This window comes from Syzygium oleosum, unplaced genomic scaffold (genome assembly GCF_021117445.2).
Source record: "Syzygium oleosum isolate NSW1041296 unplaced genomic scaffold, Sole_v2.1 Sole_v2.06, whole genome shotgun sequence".
Classification (NCBI taxonomy): Eukaryota; Viridiplantae; Streptophyta; class Magnoliopsida; order Myrtales; family Myrtaceae; genus Syzygium; species Syzygium oleosum.
Window position 1 is genome coordinate 12,483,200 of NW_026607490.1, and position 22,709 is coordinate 12,505,908.

General features: G+C 39.1%; 5 protein-coding genes across 5 annotated transcripts; all 5 read left to right on the forward strand.

Moving 5' to 3' along the window:
* The first annotated feature begins 248 nt into the window (after positions 1-248).
* On the forward strand, positions 249-1,181 carry LOC130134383 (major allergen Pru ar 1-like). The gene is made up of 2 exons (XM_030607210.2): positions 249-532; positions 652-1,181. Exons 1-2 carry the CDS (start codon positions 349-351, stop codon positions 948-950), a joined length of 483 nt encoding a protein of 160 aa, XP_030463070.1. The 5' UTR covers positions 249-348; the 3' UTR covers positions 951-1,181.
* A 2,143-nt stretch (positions 1,182-3,324) lies between these two features.
* Positions 3,325-4,192, forward strand: LOC115682851 (major allergen Pru ar 1-like). The gene is made up of 2 exons (XM_030607212.2): positions 3,325-3,612; positions 3,714-4,192. The coding sequence occupies exons 1-2, from the start codon at positions 3,429-3,431 to the stop codon at positions 4,010-4,012; spliced, it is 483 nt and encodes a 160-aa protein (XP_030463072.1). The 5' UTR covers positions 3,325-3,428; the 3' UTR covers positions 4,013-4,192.
* Positions 4,193-8,390: 4,198 nt separating this feature from the next.
* LOC115682866 (pathogenesis-related protein STH-21-like) lies at positions 8,391-9,240 on the forward strand. Its single transcript, XM_056312644.1, has one exon. The coding sequence runs from the start codon at positions 8,765-8,767 to the stop codon at positions 9,182-9,184; it is 420 nt and encodes a 139-aa protein (XP_056168619.1). The 5' UTR covers positions 8,391-8,764; the 3' UTR covers positions 9,185-9,240.
* A 5,347-nt stretch (positions 9,241-14,587) lies between these two features.
* On the forward strand, positions 14,588-15,564 carry LOC115682940 (major allergen Pru ar 1-like). The gene is made up of 2 exons (XM_030607309.2): positions 14,588-14,932; positions 15,050-15,564. The coding sequence occupies exons 1-2, from the start codon at positions 14,749-14,751 to the stop codon at positions 15,346-15,348; spliced, it is 483 nt and encodes a 160-aa protein (XP_030463169.1). The 5' UTR covers positions 14,588-14,748; the 3' UTR covers positions 15,349-15,564.
* A 5,940-nt stretch (positions 15,565-21,504) lies between these two features.
* LOC115682926 (major allergen Pru ar 1-like) lies at positions 21,505-22,409 on the forward strand. The gene is made up of 2 exons (XM_030607294.2): positions 21,505-21,688; positions 22,114-22,409. Exons 1-2 carry the CDS (start codon positions 21,505-21,507, stop codon positions 22,407-22,409), a joined length of 480 nt encoding a protein of 159 aa, XP_030463154.1.
* Positions 22,410-22,709: the final 300 nt, after the last annotated feature.

The window sequence follows — 22,709 nt, forward strand, 5'->3', positions numbered from 1 at the left end:
TGGGAAGGGGCTATTTTTCTCCCCTTGTGTTGTGACTCTCTAGAAAATGGCGGGTCAATGCCAATGAAGAGAAGACTGTCAAGAAATTAAAAAAAAAAAAAAAAAAAAGAAGAAGAAAAACAAAGTCTTGGTCGGTCAGTACACCATGGAGTGCTCCGAACTCTCTTTAACGTGCATGTGAAGGCCCTAAAAGGTAAGCCCCCTTTCGAGAGTCTATAAATAGCACCCTGGTTCTTCATCTTCTGCATGAAACTCAAGTTCTTGCACTAGTAAGAAGCACTCGCACATATTTCTTCACATTCTATCCAAACTCTAGTTCAAATCTCTTTCCTCTCCCAAGACAAAAACATGGGTGTCGCCACATATGCCCAAGAATTCACCACCCCCATTGCTCCATCGAGAATGTTCGAGGCTTTGATTCTTGATTCGCACAACCTAATTCCCAAGATTGCCCCTCAGGGTATCAAGAGCATCGAGTTCGTCGAAGGAGATGGAGGAGCCGGAAGCATCAAGGTCACCAACTTCGCCGAAGGTTAGTTTACATATCAAATGATGCGCGGAGAGTCTCATTCGTTTCACAATCATATGAATGTCTCTTTTTTTTTGTGTACATCCTATATAATGTTATGTGGTTTTTCTGTGGGATTATAGGTGGTCACTTGAAGTTCTTGAAGCACAGAATTGACGCTCTTGACACCGAGAACTTGGTCTGCAAGTACACTCTGATCGAAGGTGACGTGGTCTTCAACAAGATCGAATCGGTTGCCTACGAGGTTAAATTCTTGGCTTCGAGCGACAGTGGATGCGTATGTAAGATGACCAGTGAATACCACACTAAGGGTGATGTGGAGCTCAAGGAAGAAGATATCAAACAAGGCAAAGAAAAGGCTATGGGACTCTACAAAGTTGTTGAAGAGTACCTGTTGGCGAATCCCGATGTCTATGCTTAAATAGCAACTTCTTGTGCCGTTTCCGTCATGCGTCATTTTGCCCTAATTTCCCTTATCTGTCACTATAAGGGATGTGCAAGTGTGATCTATTGTAATTTTGAGTGCGATTGAACTGTAATTTTGGGTGTGATTGAATAAATTTCCATTGAAATGGTTGATGTTCTATGAGTAAATTGATCTGATATCGGATCAAAGTGAATAGTGAACAGTGACTCTTCACGTTTTAACTTTCATGTTTCCTTGATTAATGTCCCGATCATTCAAATCAACATATCATCCAGCTCAAGATGTATACATTGATTTAGTTAGTGATGGACCCATTACAAGGCCCAGAAGTAAAACGACAACAGATCGAGCACTGTTACTGATTACTTAAGAATTCAACGAGTCAACATGTGTTGAAATCCAAATTTAGGCTCCGTTTATTTCAAAAAAAAAATTTCAGGAAAAAAATTTCTGGATTTTTCAGTATTTGGTTCACAGAAAATAAATTAATCAAGGAAAACATTTTCGATCAATGAAAAAGAACACCTTCAAAAGTAAGATAAATGAAAGAGGAAATCATTTTCCCTTCTCTTTCTTTTACCCAAACCCAGCACGTTCTACTCTGTGGACTGTACTCCTTCACTTTCCTCCTCTCGCCTGTGCACTCCTTCACCTTCCTCTTCTCGCTTGTACACTCCTCATCTCTCTCCGACTCTGGAGTTCCTCCTTCGCCTCTCAGCCTACGTGTTCCTCGTCTCTCTCTGGCTCCAGAGTTCGTCCTCCTCCTCCATCTCTCCGCCTCCAAAGTTCCTCTTTCTCCCTCACCTTGTTCCTCTGCCTCCAGAGTTCGACTGGCTTCAGGCAAGGGACAAGCTCGCCAGCCTTGGGCAAGGCTTTGACACCGTTACTCACCAAGACTTACCAGCTCGTGGACAATCCAGCGATGGACAATTTGATTTCGTGGAATGAGGACGAGACGACGTTCATTGTGTGGCGGCCAGCGGAAAATGCGAAGTATTTGCTCCCCAAGTATTTCAAGCACAACAATTTCGCCAGCTTCGTTCTGTCAGCTAAACACATACATAAGTCTACAATTACAATTCCTAAAATGCGATTTTGCATGGTTTTGGATACGATTTCTACGAAATCTTATTCATGTCGATGATCATAATCGATTGGCTTCTAGGGATTCAGAAAGGTAGTGCCGGATTGGTGAGAGTTCGTCAATTATTGATTCGAGAAAGGCAAGAAGGCCCTCATCCGCGACATACAATAGAGGAAGATCTTTACCTCACCAGATCCAGCAAAACTCGAGCTCGCCGGAGCTCGCTCGAGGCTGGTGAGGCTTTAGCTTGTTCGAGGCTGGCAAGGTTGAGCTCCCCGTATCGAGCGAGCTTGTCCCGACAGCTGATGACCAGCTAAGGAAGAAAGAAAAAGAAAATGAGGGAAAAAATAATTAAAAATTCAAATTTTTTTATAATTTTCCCCAAAAAAATCATATTAGATTTTTCATACCAAACGGCAGAAAACATTTTCTAGTTAATTTTCAAGTTTCAACCAAATATGGGAAAATAATGTCTTGAAAAATGACTTCTTAGAAAATATTTTTCAGAAATGTCACATTTTTCTCGAAACAAGTGGAGAATTATTTTTATTTCAACTTCCGCATAAACGGTCCCTATACAATTGAAAACTTTTACGTGTCTATGTGTTATGACACTTTGGATTGGGACGGATGTACAGAGGATTGTTAAGGATTACCAATTTCTAATGCATGGGGTAGTAATTACTTAAGTATTGTACAGGGTACACCTTCAATCTTTCTACGGGACACCCTGCACAGTGTACATGATATAGGATACAAGGTGGGAATGACCCCAAACCTTCGAACTAAGGGATGGGCATAAGGCGGGGCAGGACCGGAAAATAGTGACACCGAGGAACTAAAAATCAAAGCATATGCACCAGATATCGAATGACATGTAGGAAAATTAGTAGCGACGTCCACGACACAAAGGCCCAGCGCATGGGATTCATTGGAACTCGTGGATCCCTCACGGGAACCACATGATCCGACGGATGATATGCACTGGACCAACTCTACCATATGCACCCAATTAACTTCTCCGGCATGTGAGGCTACTTCTAGCTATGATGCGAAGAAAAGTCCATCTATGCAAATTGGGAGTTTTAAATGATGTGCTAAATAATTTTCCGTACTTCGGCGGTCAACTCCTATAATGTGAACATATATGTTCTTTCATCTAGAAGTGGGGCCAGTCGAAAGTGGAGTGCTACGGATGGATCGAACTTAGAATTCTTCGTCAGCGAAGACAACTAAACCATTACACACCCGTCTCCTACAATCTACAAATACCCATCAAGTTGTTACTCAACATCTTCACAACAAACTCAACAGTCTTCTTTCTACCTTCGAGCAAATACTTCACACATTTCTCCTCCATTTCCAGATATTTACCCTCAGGAAGAAGCATGGACGTCACTACCTTTACCCAAGAATTCGCAACCCCAATTGCCCCATCGAGAATGTTCAAGGCTTTGATCCTTGATTCCCACAATCTCATCCCCAAGATTGCCCCCCAGGGCATCAAGAGCATTGAGTTCATCGAAGGAGATGGTGGAGTTGGAAGCATCAAGCAGACTAACTTTGCCGACGGTAACTATCATCCTTAATCCGTCATGTGTGTAGTCGAACTTCTGCCCTTATTAAAGATTCCAATTGTAATGTTTCTAAGCAAGAGTTTTAATTTATACCAGGTGGTCACTTGAAATGTTTGAAACATAAGATTGATGCTCTCGACTCGGACAACCTCGTCTGCAAGTACTCCTTGATCGAAGGTGGCGCGATCTTCGACAAAATTGAATCCGTTGTCTACGAGGTCAAATTTGAGGCTTCAAGCAATGGTGGATGCATCTGCAAGATGTCCAGTGAGTACCACACGAAAACCGGTGTGGAGCTTAAGGAAGAGGATATCAAACAAGGCAAAGAGAAGGCTATGGGTTTGTACAAGGTCGTCGAGGAGTACCTCTTGGCCAATCCCGACGTCTATGCTTGATGCGCATTTTAGACCTTATGTTTTCTGCCAAAATTGTGTGAGGATCTTTCATTAATCTTTTCTTTCTTTTGGGCCATGTTGTATTGGATTTGCTTTGGGAGATCTAAGTCGATGGGTCTTAAGCTCTTCCCAGAGTTGTCACGTTGAAATAAATGGATTACTTTGAAAGCTTATCATAAAGTTGTATGTGACTATTTTTATTTTTAAATTCACTTATGATCCGTAACGTAAGGACAAACTCCCGATGCGCATTTATCAGATGATGCCCACATTGTTGAACGAGAGAAATTGATCAACAAGGAAAGAAATTGACGACCTGTTGAGTTTGATTTCTTCACTCATGATAAATGGGTTCGGAAGAGCAAGAGGGTCTAGGGCAGAATCTTGATCGATCACGGCATTTCATATTGCAAAAGCACGAGAAACTCTTGACCTCGCCGGCACTGCCGAGGGCAACGATCTCGCCGTTGCTGCCCTCGTCCAACAATGCTAGCCCTCGTCCAGCAATAGAGAGGGCGAGCCTCGCCATGGCTGGGTGAGCTCGACCTCACCCAGATCTGGCTAGGTCAAGCCTCGCCATGGCCAACCTCTCCCACAACCATGACGAGGTTCAACCTCACCACGGCTAGGCGAGCTCAACCTGGCCTAGATTTGGCGAGATCGAGCCTCGCCATGGCCGACCTCGCCCATAGCCGTGGCGAGGCTCGATCTTGCTCACGACAGCGAGGTCGATCTTGCTGGCCCTAGCCTTTGGCCTGTCTAGTGACCAGCCAGGGGAAGAAAGAAAGGAAAAAAAAAAGGAAAGAGAAAGGAAAGAAAATGTAAAAATTCAAAAAAATATTTAAAAATTGTCACGTCAGCACCGGCCGTCATCCACGTCAGCTTTGGCCAGCCAAAATTGGCCGAATTGACTAAATTGATACAACTGTAAAAGGTTTATGACTAAATTGGCAAAAAAAAATATTTAGGTTTGAATTGGTACAATTACAATAGGTTTAGGACTGTTTGGGTAATTTTCCCAAATATTAAGTACACTCTTAACTAGGGGTGTGCAAAACGAACCGCTCGGACCGGAAACAGCCTAGATTGGATTGGACCGGTTGGTTTGATCCAGTTCCCGGGAGTATCGGCCCGGTTCTCGATTCCTAAAAGTGGAACCAATGGCCGAGGGTCCGGTTCCCGGTTCCAAGGGGGAATCGAACCGGACTGACTACATATACTTTTTTTTTATTTCTTTAAAAAAATTAGTAAAATGTGAAGTACATCCATGTACAATGCTTTTCCCTTATCATCGCACCACAATAACTCTTCACTCATCATCGCTTCCGTCAATATGTTGAAATTTGTCACCCTCTCTCGTTGTATTGGGGAAAAAAATAAAAAAGTGACCGGTTCCATTGGACTTGACCAAAATCGGATCAGGAATTGAACACCCCTACCCTCAACCCAATGAATCAAAATGACTGCCAAAACATAAGCCCAATCTTCGATTCGTAAAGGCCTACATTCTATAGTACATACATCTTTTTGGGCTTGTAACCTGGCCCAACATTTCTGTTCGTTGCTATATTTCATATATATATTTTCTGAAAAAATATTAAAAAGATCAATGAGAAATGTGCTGTAATAATGTCCCCATAACTTTCTTCTTCAGACAGGGATATCTGCATTATCATATGTTTATCTTGTCATGGGGACAAGGGTCACAGGTCATGCATGTGGCAATTTGGCCTCGAAAGGGCCCCGATATTCCCTCTAAAGTATTGTCTTTATCGAATGAACCAAACATCATGCCATTCATTCAACCATGTTCTGAGAATCCATACCTAAAAGTAGTCTGATAAGCTTGTCATCTTCCCAACATAATGTCGTTTGCGATCTTTCTGTGAGACTTCCATAAACCATTCACATGGCAAAATTATGCATTCTCAGCTTTTTTTTTTTTATCGAGCCCGAAATGGCAGACTAATCAAAGCCATCTTTATGTTATTTAAAGTAGGATATTTATCATGTATGTTTTTTTTTTCCATTGATATATAGTTGGCCCCGCGACATATAATCAATTCTTGTAATGTTTTTAAGTATATTGATGTTACCATATAATCGGAAAAATCATCCAAAAAGTCTTAAACTTTTTGCCAATTTATTCATAAACCTTTTAACGATTTGCTAATGCCATTGGCCGAAAAATGCTTGCGCGAATATCCAGTCAGCGTCGACTATCCTACATGACACGGCCGTGCCGATGTAGACAGTTTTGGGAATTATTTTAAAATTTTCTGATTTTTTCTCTTTATTTTCCATTTTCGTTTCTTTCTTTTCGTTTTCAATTTTTCCTTTATCAGATTTCCAGCTATCGCCAGGGCCGGCGAGGGCACGGAAGCCTTCACTTTTGCAGGCCAGAAATTGGATGAAGAAAAAATAACAAAAGAAAAAAATGGAAAAATGGAAAAAAAAAAAAGAGAAAAATTTAGCAAATTTAAAAAACCTGCAAAAATCGTTCACATCGGTGCTGCCTGACACTAACCAGGCATCCACCTAAGTGTTTCTAGCCAACATTGACAAATCGATAAAAGGTTTAGGATTAAATCGACAAAATTGAAAAGTTTAGGACTAAATTGACCGTCATACGATAGGTTTAGGACTTTTTCAACGAAATACCACTGATATAATCATATGCGGGTGCCTTTCTTGCTGGTGTAGTCTGGACACGAAGTGTTGCAGTGGGAATTAGATTTCGAAACTGATATGTTAAGCAACTATTATTCATGAGATACAATCTATAAACTGGCGGAAAAAAAGAGATAAATCGTTAACAATTATTATATTTCTTAAAATTTGATTAACTGAGGGAAGAAAATATTCTTCAGTTTTGATATCAATTTATTTGAGATATTAAAAGCAGGACCAATTATCATTTGCAGTTTGTCGGTGGGCTCTTAAATGATCTAAGAATAAAGTAATATCAATCCACTTAATTAAGTTTTCAGCGGAGGCCCAGGTACCATAGTGACTGCTATCTAATCATTTGCGCTTGACAGCAAAAAGGACAAGGAAAGTGAAGATGCACGATTTATCTCACATTGACTTGTGGTCAACTATTATTAGGTTAATTGATTTCGAATAATAAGGCAATGTTTTTTTAATAGTCGGAAAGTTGAATAACTTGTAATTGAAAAACGTCTTATTGCAACGATCAACATCTACTTTTATTGACATAGGATCGTTGTCCAATTATCGTGTCCATCTTCTTGATAAGACCTCCGACCTAAACATGTCTTTAAAGGTCTTATCTCGGTTCTCGTTTCGATTTCGAGATTATCGAGATGTAAAGCTTTCAAAGGGTATTCTCTCTTTCTAAAAAGAAAAAGATTCAATAAAAATTAGATGTGCGAGGCGTGTTGGTACTATCATATTAAAATAAAGATCACATCCGTGGAGCCTGCCCCATAGGATGGGGACAGGCTACGGATACCCTCGTAGGAGCAAAAGCTCTTTTTCTTTCATAAAGTTATCTCTTAATCGAACATCAAAGATCCAAGGAAAGCTCCTCCATCTTCTTGATAAGGCCTCAACCTTGATTGTTTTGTACAATTTTTCACAACAATTTCAATTGTTGAAAGGTGGTGTTGTGGCTTCAATTATAACTTTCGTAGGATTGCCATCTTCTATATTTAAAGGGTAAATTTATGCCGTAAATTAACCCTATTAATAGAAGAACCCATGAGCATATTAAATTTCGATGACTGAGATGTGTTCTCATTTTCTTTTTTCCATTTTCCATTTTGCCTTTCCTCTTCCTCTCTTTTATCCTTCTTCCGTGTTCCTCCTTTCTCTTTGCTCGTTCTCTTTCATGTACTCGTGGTCGTAATACCGCTCTAATTAATCGTCACCGCCATTACTTGGGCCCTCTCTACGTTCGCCATCGAATCCTAAATCGGAAGTCGCCTAAGTGAATGGTATTTCATCCAATTTTTAGAAGTGAATTTATTCCAATTTCTTGTTTATCTTTTTCCTCCTTTACGTGGAGCAGTTTCTTAATTCATCGAAATAAATATATCTCGTTCTGAAAATGAAATTCATACCATCTTGCCTATTTCATTCCAAGAATTTCGCATGATTAACGTATTAGTTAAGTTGACAATTCGGTCCAAGTCGCTGGCGAGGGCTATTTCTTTCCCCTTGTGACTCTCTAGAATATGGCGCGTCCACGGCACGGAGTGGAAACATCAATTTTTAAACCAGAAAAAGAGGAACAAAACAAATTCTTGGTTGGTCACCATGGAGTGCTTTCTAACTCCCTTAATGTTAATGTGAAGGCCTTAAAAGCTAAAATGCATTTCAAGAATCTATAAATGGCACCGTGGTTCTTCCATCTTCTACATCAAACACAGTCCTTGCACAAGTAAGAAGCACTCGCACACATTCCTTCATGTTTTCTCCAAATCTCTAGATCAATTCTCTTTCCTCTCCCAAGACAAAAACATGGGTGTCACCACATTTACCCAAGAATTCACCACCCCCATTGCTCCATCGAGAATGTTCAAGGCTTTGATTCTTGATTCCCACAACTTAATCCCCAAGATTGCCCCTCAGGGTATCATGAGCATCGAGTTCGTCGAAGGAGATGGAGGAACCGGAAGCATCAAGGTCACCAACTTCGCCGAAGGTTAGTTTTTGTATCAAATGATGCTCGAAAAGTCCCATTTGGAGCACCTCCTATAAAATGTTATCTGACTTTTATGTGGTACCATGGCTGGTCACTTGAAGTTCTTGAAGCGCAAAATCGATGCTCTCGATACAGAGAACCTAGTCTGCAAGTACACTCTAATCGAAGGTGACATGATCTTTGACAAGATCGAAAAGGTCGTCTACGGGGTTCAGATCTTGGCTTCGGGCAATGGTGGATGTGTCTGTAAGATGACCAGTGAATACCACACTAAGGGAGATGTGGAACTCAAGGAAGAAGATATCAAACAAGGCAAAGAAAAGGCTATGGGACTCTACAAAGTTGTTGAAGAGTACCTGTTGGCGAACCCGATGTGTATGCTTAAATCGCAACTTCTTGTGCCGTTTCCATCATACGTCGTTTTTCCATTACTTCCCTTATCTGTCACTATGAGGGATATGCAACTGGGATCTATTGTAATTCTGAGGGTGATTGAATTGTAATTTTGGGTGTGATTGAATAAATTTGCATTGGAATCGTTAATGCTTTATGAGTGATGTGACTGTATAATGTCATTTTCATTCAAAGAAAGATCGCTAGATATTATTAATAAACATCTCTTTCTCTTATCCTCAATGTCCAGAAGTAACATAAACAAGTTGGTCAATGGCTATCTCAGCATTCGCACTATACGATGATGCTCGGCATATTTGTCAGAAGAATTTTGCAGATGTAATCTTAAATAATGTCCCCATCATTCATATCAACAAATCATCCGGCTCAAGATTTATCCATTGATTGAGTCAGTGATGGACCCATCACAGGTCCCAGAAGTAAAACGACCACAGATCAACCACTGTTGTTGAGAACTTAAGAACTAAACAAGTCCACATGTGTTGAAAAATATCATTTTAAGGGAATTAATCCCTTTTTACCCATCGTCATCCATGTTTATTTTTATCGTAACTTGCGTTTAAACAGTCTTTATGTATGATTGAAGTTTTTTTAGTGTCTATGTGCTATGACGCTTTGGATTAAGAAGGATGTACAGAGGATTGGCCCCTTTTGATATCATAGCCAGGTCGTTAAATGGGTTACAACTTAGAAGTTTCACAGGGAAAAATTAGTGCTAAGGATTATGCATTGGGTGCTAATCATGAGTGTGCAAGGGTGGGTAGGATACTTGCCCTAACCTTGAACCTACCCTATAGGCACATGTTCTAAGTTTTTGCAGCCTAAAACTTATTGTTGGGAGCGCGCAGCAGAAACTCGATACTTTTCACCAAGAGCGAGACCAAATCCGAACTTGTTAACATATCACCGAGCATGTTAATATATCCAGTTGGATCCACATTCGCTCAAAAACTTAAGCTAATAAGTTATGATACCACATCAATTCTCCGATATAGGATTTCTGTAACATAACTTATGCATATATCCTAACAATCTCCCCCTCTCATTTGAGCTCAGTGTTAGGTTTATTCTCTCTTAATCCAAGTATCCTTCTACATCAATATATCTCAACTTGAATAGATTGGGGACCCATCAATCTACTATCGGTTCGATATCATTTATTGGGAGCGCGTAACAAAAACCCGATACCTTTTGCCTTGAAAGATTGCCAAGAGGGAGCCCAAGTTTAAACCTGTTAATATATCCAGTTGAATCAACATTCGCTCAAAAGCTTAAGCCAATGAGTTACGGACCAACTATGATATATTAACTATTATACACCATACCAATTCTCCTATGTGGGATTTCTCTAACATAACTCACACATGCTTCTTAATACTTATCATATAAGGTTTTGAAACCATAGGAACTAGGAATTTGTGAGTTCCAAGGTACACTATACTACCCTATATTCTTATTATATTTTTATTAATTAAATAATGTTATAATTCTAATGAGTGACATATGCAACATTCAACATAAAAATGTAAGTGAATTCACAATTAGGTACATGTACATTATCTAATAGTAGCATAATGCTAGACATAATGTAATACAAACAACAAATAGGTGTGCTTCCCCATCAATTCACAGATTTAAATATGAAAAGTCTATAAAGAAAGAGAAAATAATAAATTATCTAGTGCATATAAATTTACATAAATATCACAGAAGGCACCCTCTATCTCTCCTACAGATACAAGGTGAGATTGACAGACTAATCGATGCGAAGTGGTTTCTTGTCATCTTCCCAACATGAGTGATTGCGATCTTTCTGTGAGACTTCATAAACCATCGCATGCCAAAATTATGGGTTCTCAGCCCATTTTTTTAATGAGGTCCGAAATGGCAGACTAATCAATGCGATCTTATGTAATTTAAAGTAGCACATTTATCATTTATGCTGTTTTTTTTCTATTGATATATAGTTGGCCTCCCGAGATATAATTTACTTTAGTAATGTTTTTAAGTGTCTAAACACTAATGAGAAAGGACACAAAATGGAAGATCCCAATGTGAGCCAATTCGATCTTTCTTGTATTCTCAATGTACATATTTATACACCATTCACAACTATATTTCTTAAATCTACTCCTATAGTTATGATAGGTACAACCGAAAGATTGAATAAAACAACTCATGGGATAAGAATGACATGGTGGCATATGATCACGCTAAGACTCCCCCTCAAGTTGGCATGTGTAGGTTATAGACGCGCAACTTGGAATGTAGCCACAGGTACTGATCTCGGCATAGTAGTTTGGTAAACACGTTAGCTAGTTGTGACTATGTACCAATCTTCAATGGAGCAATGAGGCCGGGTTGTATTTTTTCACGAACGAGATGGCAATCAATTTCAATGTGTTTCGTTTACTCATGAAAAACTGGATTGGTAGCAATGTGGAGGGCAGCCTGGTTATCACAGTGTAAGGAAAATTAGGGCTTGGAGAGGCGTGCCAATGTCTTGTAAGAGGTATGATAACTAGGTAATTTCGCATGTAGTTATTGCCAATGCATGATATTCCACTTCAGCAGAAGAGTGTGAGACCGTTCTTTGTTTCTTGGTTTTCCAAGAAATGAGGCTATCACCCAATAAAATGTAATACCCAGTTAATGAACGGCGAGTCATGGGGCAATTAACCCAATCTGAGTAACAATAATCCATGAGTTGGAGTCCATTTTTAACTGGGTAAAAGGGCCCCTGGCCTATAATAGCCTTCAGATACCATTGAAGACGGTGTGCTGCCTCCAAATGTGGTTGGCGTGGTGCATGCATAAATTGACTCAGGATGTTGACACTATAAGCAATGTCTGAGCTAGTAATAGTTAAATAAATGAACCGATCAATCAAGCATCGATAGATAGATGGATCCTCCAGTAGAGTGCATGTATCAATGCTCAATTTTATATTCTGTTGCATGGGAGTATTAGTTGGCCGAGCTCCACTAAAACCACAATTTTCTAGAATATCCAGGATATATTTTCGCTGGTATAAATAAGGACCAAAGTGGGATCGAGCCACCTCAATACCCAAACAATATTTTAGAGGCCTGAGGTCCTTAATGTGAAACTAATTGTGTAACATAGTCTTCACTAAATCTATCAAAGAAGCATTAGTACTAGTAATGACTAGATTATCGGCATACAGTACCACAAACACAGCGTCACTACCATTGTGTAAGACAAAGAGAGAATGATTGGTCTGAGAATATGTAAAACTGAAGTCACATAAGACAAAATAATACGTAGAATACCATTGATGGGATACTTGTTTCAAGCCATGTAGAGATTCGTGAAGTCAACACACAAGATTCTCCCCCTTACGCCAAAAACCAGAGGAAGGTTTCATATAGACTTCCTCATCCAAGTCGCCATGTAAGAAGGAGTTATAAACATCCACTTGTTCAAGAGACCATCCCTTAGCTATAGCAACGGCCAAAAGTACACAGACTGTAACCAATTTGGCAACAGGTGCAAAGGCATCATGATAGTCTTTCCCTTCAACCTAGGTATAGCCTTTGGTGACTAGGCAGGCCTTATATTGTTTAATATTGCCATCAGATTTTCATTTAATTTTATAGACCCACTTGGAGCCTGTGGCCTTCTTGCCAGGCGGAAGTGTTATGGGAGACCATGCATGATTCTGAGAAAAAGCTTTGATTTCAGCCTGCATTGCGTCTCTCCATTCCCGATGCCACATTGCCTCAGTGAAAGTGGATGGCTTAGTAGTAGTAGACAAAGAAAGTAAGAAATTCCAAATGGGATTATTTTAAATGACTATATTTGAGAATATTAGGCATAGGGTAAGAGATACCTGGATCATTATTTTCGGCGGAACTTAGTGCTCGAGTAAGCGAACAATAATAGTCCTAGAGGTGGGAGATTGACGTGTCTATTGGGGTCTAGTGGATTGTTGAGGTGATGGTGGTGTGGGGATTGGGTGTGGTGGTGTGGGGTTTGAACGTGGGGGTTGGGTTATCTTGTCACATTGGGTGACAGGTAACGGTAATACAGGCGACCCTAGGTAGGGTCGGGGAGGACCGAGAAAGGAACAATTGTTTCGTAAAACACAACATCTCGACTCGCATGTAGCTTTTCGGTGAGGAGATAAAAAATGAGATACCCTTTTTGACTATTGGGATATCACCAAAAAAACCCTTGGAGTAGCACGGGCATCAAATTTATTTTGAATGGAGGTATTGCACCCAAAACACAAGCAACCGAAGACTTGAAGTTGAGTGAGATTCGATGACTGACTATGTAAAACCTCATATGGAGTTTACCCTTTCAAGACAGTAGTGGGACCACCAATTCATTTAAAAACCTAAACTGCTACAAAATAAACTCTCTCTAAACATTCTAGCAAATTCAAAGGAAGTTCAGCCTCTCACTTTTTTCCCCAAAAAGTTCCAGTAAAACCCATACATACATATATAGTGAATTTAATATGTAATAAAAATAAAAAAATAGTTATTTAAAAGAGACAGCATAAACATCTATCATATCATATCTCAAATTTGCATTAATTTGAATATAATTCCCAAAATTGCTCAAATCCCTCGTTTAAAACTGATTTTTTTTTATGTTAAGCAACTGTTATTCATAAGATTTAATCTATAAACTGACCAACAAAAAGAGACAATCTATGACAAGTACTATATTCCTTACGATTTGTTTAACTGAGGGAAGAGAATATTCAGATAAGGTATCAATTATTTTCATTTGCAGCTTGTCGGTAGGCTTTTACATTGATCTAAGAATAAAATAAATCAAACCAATTAATCAAGTTTCAACGAAGGCCCAGGTTAATTAAATTTCACTTGCATGCGGTAGCTAAAAGGACAAGGATAGAGAAGATGCGTTATTTTTCCTTACATTGACTTGTGGTCAACCTTTCTAGAGGTTGGTTAATCTCAAAAGTGAAGCTTCTTTTTGGTCGGAAAGTTAAACTTTTATTTAAATAGAGTCTTAATCAAGTGATTAAGATCAACCACTTTTATTGGCATGGGCTCATTGTCCATTTACCATCTCCATTTTCTTAACAAGACCTCAATTATTAAATGGATGTTTAGCACAAATCACCCACCGGTACTCTATCTACTCTAATCTTATTGTATACATGAAATTTCATTCGACTTTTTACGAGTGACTTTAATTCCATAATTCATCGAAATAAATATTTCTCGGTCTCAAAATGAAATTAACACCATTTTGCCTATTGGAACCCAAGAACTTCGCATAACGTATTACTTACTTAAGTCGACAATTTGGTCCAAGTCGCTGGCAAGGGCTATTTCTCTCCCCTTTCCACACTCCAGACAATGGAGGGCCCACGGTGTGAAGTGGAGACATTCAAAACATTAATTTTAAACCAAGAAAAAGAAGAAGAACAAAAGTCTTAGTCAGTCCACCATGGAGTGCTCCGGACATTTTTCACTAGGGCAACCCCAGTGGTTAGCTAAGCCCCCTTTCAAGAGTCTATAAATAGCACTCTGGTTCTTCATCTTCTTCATCAAGCTCAAGTTCCTGAACTAGTAAGAAGCAGTCACACATAGTTCTTCATATTCTCTCCAAATCTCTAGTTCAATTCTCTTTCCTCTTCCAAGACCAAAACATGGGTGTCACCACATATGCCCAAGAATTCACAACCCCCGTTGCTCCATCAAGAATGTTCAAGGCTTTGATTCTTGATTCACACAACCTAATTCCCAAGATTGCCCCTCAGGGTATCAAGAGCATCGAGTTCGTTGAAGGAGATGGAGGAGCCGGAAGCATCAAGGTCACCAACTTCGCCGAAGGTTAGTTTACATATCAAATGATGCTTTGAGAGTCCCATTCATTTCACAATCATATGAATGTCTCTCTTTTTGTGTACATCTTGTATAACGTTATGTGGTTTTTCCATGGGATTATAGGTGGTCACTTGAAGTTCCTTAAGCACAGAATTGACGCTCTTGACACCGAGAATCTGGTTTGTAAGTACACTCTGATCGAAGGTGATGTGATCTTCGAGAAGATCGAATTGGTCGTCTATGAGGTTAAATTCTTGGCTTCGGGCAACGGTGGATGCGTTTGTAAGATGACGAGTGAATACCACACTAAGGGGGATGTGGAGCTCAAGGAAGAAGAAATCAAACAAGGCAAAGAAAAGGCTATGGGACTCTACAAAGTTGTTGAAGAGTACCTGTTGGCAAACCCCGATGTGTATGCTTAAATCACAACATCTTGTGCCGTTTCCGTCATGCGTCAATTTGCCCCAATTTCCCCTTTATCTGTCGCTATAAGGGATATGCAAGTGTGTTGTATTGTAGTTATGAGTGTGATTGAATAAATTCCCATGGAAATGGGTTGATGTACTACGAGTAACTTGATCTAATATCATATCGGAGTGAAGAGAGTTCTCATGATTGACTGACTCTTCACGTGTCCATTTTCGTGTTTCCTATCTTATGAGAAAATGATGTCACCGTCTAATATGAATTTCCAATAGTTTTAGATCTTTTGAAATAAGTAGTGGCAAATAATCTAAATAAATAAATCACAAGATATCGTTCATAATGATCTCTTTCCCTTATCCTCAATGTTCTTGAGCTTGACAGGATTCAAATAATAAGAAATGACATAAACAAGTTGGCCTCTGGCCATCTCAGAATTCGCACTACATGGTGCTCGGCATATTCGTTAGAATTTCTTTTTGCAAATGTACTTCTTAATTGATGTCCCGATCACCCAAATCAACATATCATCCAGCTCAAGATGTATCCATTGATTTCGCTACGGATGGACCCATCACAGGTCCAGAAGTAAAACGACAACAGATCAACCACTGTTCTTGATTGCTTAAGAATTGAACAAGTCAACATTTATTGAAACTTTGAAATATAAAATAGTAATTATGTAATCCCCTTTTACCCGTCCTACACATATTTAACTTCCATACAAGCTGTCGTTATATATAATAGATATTCTTCAAGTGTCTACGTACTATGACACTTTGGGTATATGTACAGCAAGTGACATATTCAACATTCAACGCAAAAATACAAGAGTATTCAAAATAAGGTATATGTACATATCTAATATTAGCATAGTCCTAGACATAATAACATCGAAAATATAATGTAATGCGTGCTTCCCCCAATCATTTCACATATTTAAATATGATAAATCTGTAAAGAAAGAGAAAATAATAAATTGCTCAGTCCGTATATATTTGTTTAAATATTGTACGGGGCACCTTGAATCTTTCAACATAATACCTTGCACATGGTACAGGGTGTATGGTAATTGATGCGAATGGCCCCAAATCTTGGAATTTAGGGATGGGCACGTGGTGGGGTAAGGTCAGAGAATACTGACATCGAGAAACTAAAAGCAATAATGAAGCATGTATACCATAAATGGGACAACAGGTGGGAAATTATTAGTGGCATCCGGAGCACACAACCCAGTTCATACGATCCGTTGGATCTCGTGAATTCCCACACGGGGATCCCCGTAATCCAACAAATGGTGTGAATTGGACCATCGTTACCGGGCGCACCCAATAACTTCTCCCGTATGGGAGGCTGCCAAGAAAAGTCCATCCATGCAAATTGAGAGCATTAAATGAGGTGCTAAATATCTAGTCAATTCCATCAAATATGGTAGACAACACAATTGACGCCAAAATGGTCCCCTTGTGTGTGGATCCAGCTTTCATGGTCCTCGGTTCCTGATTGGAATTCTCACTCATTCCGAGGGCTTATTTGGAAATTCATTTTCCTAGCTACGCTTGTTATTGCAACTGCTTGGTTCTTCGAGCTAGGATTGGCCCAACATATTGGGCTTTCAGTGTCACAAGTCCGTTGGGCTTTTGAAGTCAATGCACGAGACTCTCTAATCTTGATCGAGGGAATGAAAGTAAGCGCAACACTGTCGTGGGTCAGCCGCCGCTGACGAGGACTCGAATATCGCCGCTGACCCAAACCGATTGATGCTCCATCCTTCGCGGGCGATCTCTATCTAAATCTTAACTTTTCTGCAAGTACCAAATGTCCATTCTTTTGAGGGAAAATGCCAGTGTAGATGGAGTCTCATGCCTCATGCCATTAATTACATAAAGGCCCAAAAGGCCCGTTATATATAGTGCTGTTGGGGCTTGGTTCCAAAAAAATCAAATGGGCTGGCTAATGCAGCAGCCCCTTGAATCACACCCGTTGTTTTTTTAAGGAAAATTCCAGATAAAAACTTGAAATACCCTCATTTTCTAAGAGAGTTCAGACTAAACCTCATTTCAAATAAGAGCCTGAAGTGTCCAAGTTAGTCTCGAATAAGGGCCTGAGCTCACCAGCTGGTCAAATGTTCGTCGGCCGGCGAGCATGTGATTTTTTTTAGGGGTCGGAACAAGGCCATTTTTGTCCAAATTTTTTTTAAATATAACAAACCCAAAGCTCTAAAATTAAAAATCTCAAAATTGGTCTTCTCTTCCCTAACCATTGTTTTTATTATTATGGGACAATTGCAACAATCATGTTCAACTTTGATTCTTAAATCAAATACCATCTCCACATTTCAAAACCTACAATTTGCATCTCCCCCGATCTAAAAGGACCCATTCGCTCTTTGCGCAATCTAAATGTACACCAAAGACCCTCTCCCACTGTCTCTCTCTTTCTTTCCATGCCTTTTCTCTCTCCTCACGCATGCTAGCTGAGCCCCACCCACAACAACGCGTCACTGCCCAATACTGACCTTGTCACCACTTCACAGTTCAGTTGCCGACGACCTTGTCCTTCCCATCGACCTTCTCCTTGCCTTTTTCTCCGTTGTGGCAAACTTTCCCTCAAGCTCACAGTCATTAGGGCTGCCATACTAGGTTGCCCTCGAGCTTGCAAGGGCTGCGTACAAGAGAGCTCATGAGCTTTGCAGTGGAGCTCGGCCATGGCCACCAGCAACCTCGATCTAGCCTCGAGTTTGCAACCGTTACCCGCCTGATATTTGAGGTCGGCGAACGTTCATGATGGCCTACAGAGGAGCAATGGTGACCCACACGGTGGAGAGAGGGAGACCAATGGTCAGCTTATGGTTTGAGTCTGTCGAGTTACGGGAGAATATATAGCTATATATTTTAGGTTTTGGTGGGGTAATTTGGGAAATAAAATGACAACTTGGTAAATTATGTGTGGGTGGTAGATGCAAATTGAGATTCAATGCAGAAGTAGGGATAATAAATGTAGGTTTTGAAATGTAAGGAGAGCAATTGATATGAAAAGTAAAGTTGACTATGATTTATGTAATTTTCCCTATCATATTTTGTCAAAACATATTCCATTTTATACTTTTTTCTTCTTATACAAGTCGATCATAAACCATTTCGATTATTTGCTTATAATTACGTCAACCAAACATTACTTTAAATATCTTGTTGTGACTAGTGGTTAGACAGGAAACATGTATCTCTTTCATAGGATCATTTATAACATGAAGTAAGAATTCAAGATTGCTAAAGAGATTGATTTTTATTTTTAGTAAATAATACCATAGATATTAGTTTTAGGTGTCTTCAAGAAAGGAGAAACTCATAACATACATCAAGACTCCAACAATCAACATTATTTAATAATAAGATTTAAATCCAATAATGCTCTTTATCAATCAAAATCCAAAACACATTTTATTCTTCTTATGTTATATTATTGATCGTGCAGAAGTTTTTCACATAAATTAATCTTCAAATCGAATATGCTAAAGATCTCTCCCCCACTAAATTCCTCCGTCAGAAGCACATGTTATCTCCCTATGGAATGGCTGGAAACTTTCAGAATCAGTTCATGCATGGAACAGGTCAAAAGTCAACCCATAATGCATATGGGTCGGCCATTTTTTAATCTTTAGGTTCACAATCATTTAGAGAAGAACCTTAAACATGGCCCCCAGCTAATACTAGTATTATTAATATTTTAGTACGTCAACCAGTTAAAGAACTAACTTCATGTTACTTGAGGAATAGTCACATAATGTTTTAATTTGTTATAAATTGGTGCGGTTTGAGGTTGCTCCATCAACATTGCTTTTACTAACATGATATCGACGTTGGATCACACTATGGTTGGTACTAAAATCGCTCTTTTAATGAACCGGATTATTCAAAGGTGAAAAATTGAACAAAGGGGACGCACAAACAAGAGTATTAGGGACGGAAGCAAGAGAAAATCATTATTGTTCTACTAATGATGAAGAAGGTCCATGAAATAGCTGGCACTAATAATGAGGATTACTTGCGAAATGAGACGACAGTAACAAATATCCATAGGTCAATGTCGACACCACAGGACATTATCGCAAGAAAACATTTTTTATAACTTGCTTAAGAAAGTAATGCGTAGAATTAGATGATAATGTACTATTAACTACTATAATTAAGGATGAATCTCAAATTGGAACATGGAATGGGATTGTTTGCTAGTTGAAATGATGAACGTGCTTAGACCAATTTTCGCCAAATTCGAATTCAACGCATGCATTATCTTGACTCCCCTAATTTGTCTTAACTCTATTGTAGCTATGTGTGTTGAGAATATGTTTTGTGTTTCAACCCGGGAAAAGTACCAAAAAAGTCCGAATCCTATTGTATTGGTACCAATTCAGTCCCAAACATTTCAATTGGACTAATTTAGTCCTAAGCCTTTCACATTCATACCAATTCAGTCATCCAGCCAATTTAGGCCGAAAATTGCTGACATAGACGCCGGATGTCCTACGTAGCATGGCCGGTGCTAATGTAGATAATTTTTTAATAATTTTTCGAATTTTTTGTTAATTTTTACCCTTTTTCTTTTTTTTTCCTTTTCTTTTTTTCTTTCCTTTTCTTCCTTGTCTTCCTTTGACCTGTGGCCAGTGACCGGCCACAGGCGAGGGTCGGCGAGGGCGTCATGGCCCTCGTCAAATCTAGTGAGGGTTCGACCCTCACGAACTAGAAAAGACAAAAAAAAGGAAAGGAAAAAATTAATAAAATTAATAAAAAATGCAAAAAATTATTTAAAATTATAGAAAAAAATTTGTCCACGTCAGCATCGGCCATGCCACATAGGACGTCCGGTATCCATGTCGGCAATTTCCTGCCTAAATTGGCCAAATAGACTGAATTAGTAGCAATATGAAAAGGTTTAGGATTAAATTGATCCAATTGAAAATTTTAGGACTAAATTGGTACCAATACAATATATTTTTGACTTTTTTTGTACTTTTCCCATTTGAACTCGTAAAGGAAACACAATTCAAGTAGATTTCCTAGTTTGAGTGATTTCTTAATTTGAGTAGGTTTTCCAAAAGGGGTTTTGCTATTTAGACCCAAAACTTTTTTTTTTATATAAGAAGTAAGTTTTCTTCTTGAATTTCATCAACGAGGAGCTTTTGGTATTCAAGTCAACAACTCTTGTGGTAAGATTTGTGAATTTTTTTGTGAGATTGAGATATTATTTCGCGAGGAATTATGAGAGCTAAACATTGTGCAAGTTATTAGGTGTAATCGGGGGCTGAGAACAACTGAAAATACTTAAGCGACTCGAGTATGATTGTAATTTTTGTTAAATCGCTTGATTAATAGCGAATCATGTGCTACTCTCTTCATGGAGTAGGTCCCATAGATCAAACTAGGCAAATCCGAAGTCCGATTTATTTGCTTGTTCTGCTCACTATTGTGTTTGATCGCTTGTTTTTTTTTTTTTTTGGCAACAATATGAATCGTTTAAATTAACTTGATCGGTGGAAAAAAAAATGAACTCTTCTTTTTGCAGAGATGCTACCAATCCCTTTTTCCTTTAAAATATTGTGTTTTTTCTTCTTGTCAATCCTTGGAAGATTGTATACATGTTTCTGACTAGATGAAATCACCGATCCAACTACCCTGACAAAGTCAAATTTCTATTTTGTTTCCCAATTAAAGTTCGAGATAATTTTGATGTCATGTCATCATACAGTTTCTCCTAAAAATTATAAATTTGATCGGTTGGTTCCCTCATAGTTATTTTAAAAAGAGCTAATGCAACTTCATAGGATGAATACTTTGACTCATGAAAATCAGAAATCCAAAACAAGCAATCCGTTAAAAAATAAAAGATAATGCCTACTCCATCATGTTAGAACCATTCAAAACTGTTTAAAAAAATTAGAGACACACCTACTCTCGATCTCACATGTATCCATGGAGGACACTAACTTGCACGATCACCTTCATGACCAATCTATAAATACCTTCATCTTCTTCACTCGAAATGCACCATCTCAAGAAGCTCAGTGCTCGATCCAAATCCGGAAAAAAAAAAAAAAAAAGAAAGGCTCTAGCTCTCCGATTTTTCCTGTTTTTATCATCGAAAACGCTCATTAGAATATGGGTCTCATCACTTATGACATGGAGATCTCCGCCACGATTCCGCCTGCCAAGATGTTCCATGCGTTTGTTGTCGACGGAGACAAGATATATCCGAAGATCCTCCCTCAAGTCTTCCAAAGCGTGGAGATCGTCGAAGGCGACGGAGGGCCCGGAACCATCAAGAACATTACCTTTGGAGAAGGTTAAGAACTTACAAATGATCTCCATACATGTATTGGATTATCCATATGGTTATTTTAATGTTTCATTAGAAAAGGAGTTTATGTTAAAGTAATCGATTTTAACAGTACACCTTCGTTTAGTAGATTAATTAAGTTCTTGGATCAGTTCACAATGATTTCATAAAATTACAAAAATCACGAGTCATAAAGAGATCACTAATGGATGATAGTTCAAAGTAATTTTCAAAAATGAATAGAGAGCCTACTAATGTAGTATTTATTTTCGAGAGTTGACCGCGGAAAACTTTTCTAACATTACAACACCATCCGTTCCAAAGCTTCTTGTGAATTGTTATCACAATTTGCATACAACCAATTTTGGCTCATCATCAATCTTTGAGCAAGTAACATTTTCTTACATTCGATCAATTGATTGCGATTGCAGCTAGTCAATTCAAGTATGCAAAACACAGGGTCGATGCTCTGGACAAGGAGAAGTTAACATACAGCTACAGCTGGATCGAGGGCGACGCCCTGATGAACATATTCGAGAAAATCTCGCATGACGTCAAGATCGAGGCCGGCCCCAACGGAGGGTCGATATGCAAGAACACCAGCAGGTACTACGCCATCGGCGACATCCAGTTCACCGAGGAGCAAATCAAGGATGGCAAGGAAAAGGTCTTGGGCGTGTTCAAGGCTCTCGAGGGTTATCTCTTGGCCAACCCTAATGCTTGCTAAGAACGCACACGTGCGTGGTTATCACCATCTACTACCAAAAGATTATCGATCTTATGGTGTCTCCTAAAGGGTGTGTGTCTCTTCATGGTTTTTCATATTTAATCTGGGGTTTATCATCTAAACTTCTGATTAAGGGACCTCAGGCTTGCCCCATGGCAAGTTCTTGAGGTCGTTTTGTTGTTCTGAGTATTTTCAGAATGGTGTATTGTATTGTCATCAATAAATTCAAGGGAAATCATCTTTCTATTTTGTTGGTATTCCTTAATTTGCTCCTTGAAAGAAATAATGGGTGGACCGCCC

Bases quoted from the DNA above. Each gene is read 5' to 3' on its own strand.
- LOC130134383 (XM_030607210.2), top strand. From the start codon at position 349: ATGGGTGTCGCCACATATGCCCAAGAATTCACCACCCCCATTGCTCCA. The intron at 533-651 runs GTTAGTTTACAT...GTGGGATTATAG, and splicing joins GGTCACCAACTTCGCCGAAG to GTGGTCACTTGAAGTTCTTG.
- LOC115682851 (XM_030607212.2), top strand. From the start codon at position 3,429: ATGGACGTCACTACCTTTACCCAAGAATTCGCAACCCCAATTGCCCCA. The intron at 3,613-3,713 runs GTAACTATCATC...AATTTATACCAG, and splicing joins GCAGACTAACTTTGCCGACG to GTGGTCACTTGAAATGTTTG.
- LOC115682866 (XM_056312644.1), top strand. From the start codon at position 8,765: ATGGCTGGTCACTTGAAGTTCTTGAAGCGCAAAATCGATGCTCTCGAT.
- LOC115682940 (XM_030607309.2), top strand. From the start codon at position 14,749: ATGGGTGTCACCACATATGCCCAAGAATTCACAACCCCCGTTGCTCCA. The intron at 14,933-15,049 runs GTTAGTTTACAT...ATGGGATTATAG, and splicing joins GGTCACCAACTTCGCCGAAG to GTGGTCACTTGAAGTTCCTT.
- LOC115682926 (XM_030607294.2), top strand. From the start codon at position 21,505: ATGGGTCTCATCACTTATGACATGGAGATCTCCGCCACGATTCCGCCT. The intron at 21,689-22,113 runs GTTAAGAACTTA...TTGCGATTGCAG, and splicing joins GAACATTACCTTTGGAGAAG to CTAGTCAATTCAAGTATGCA.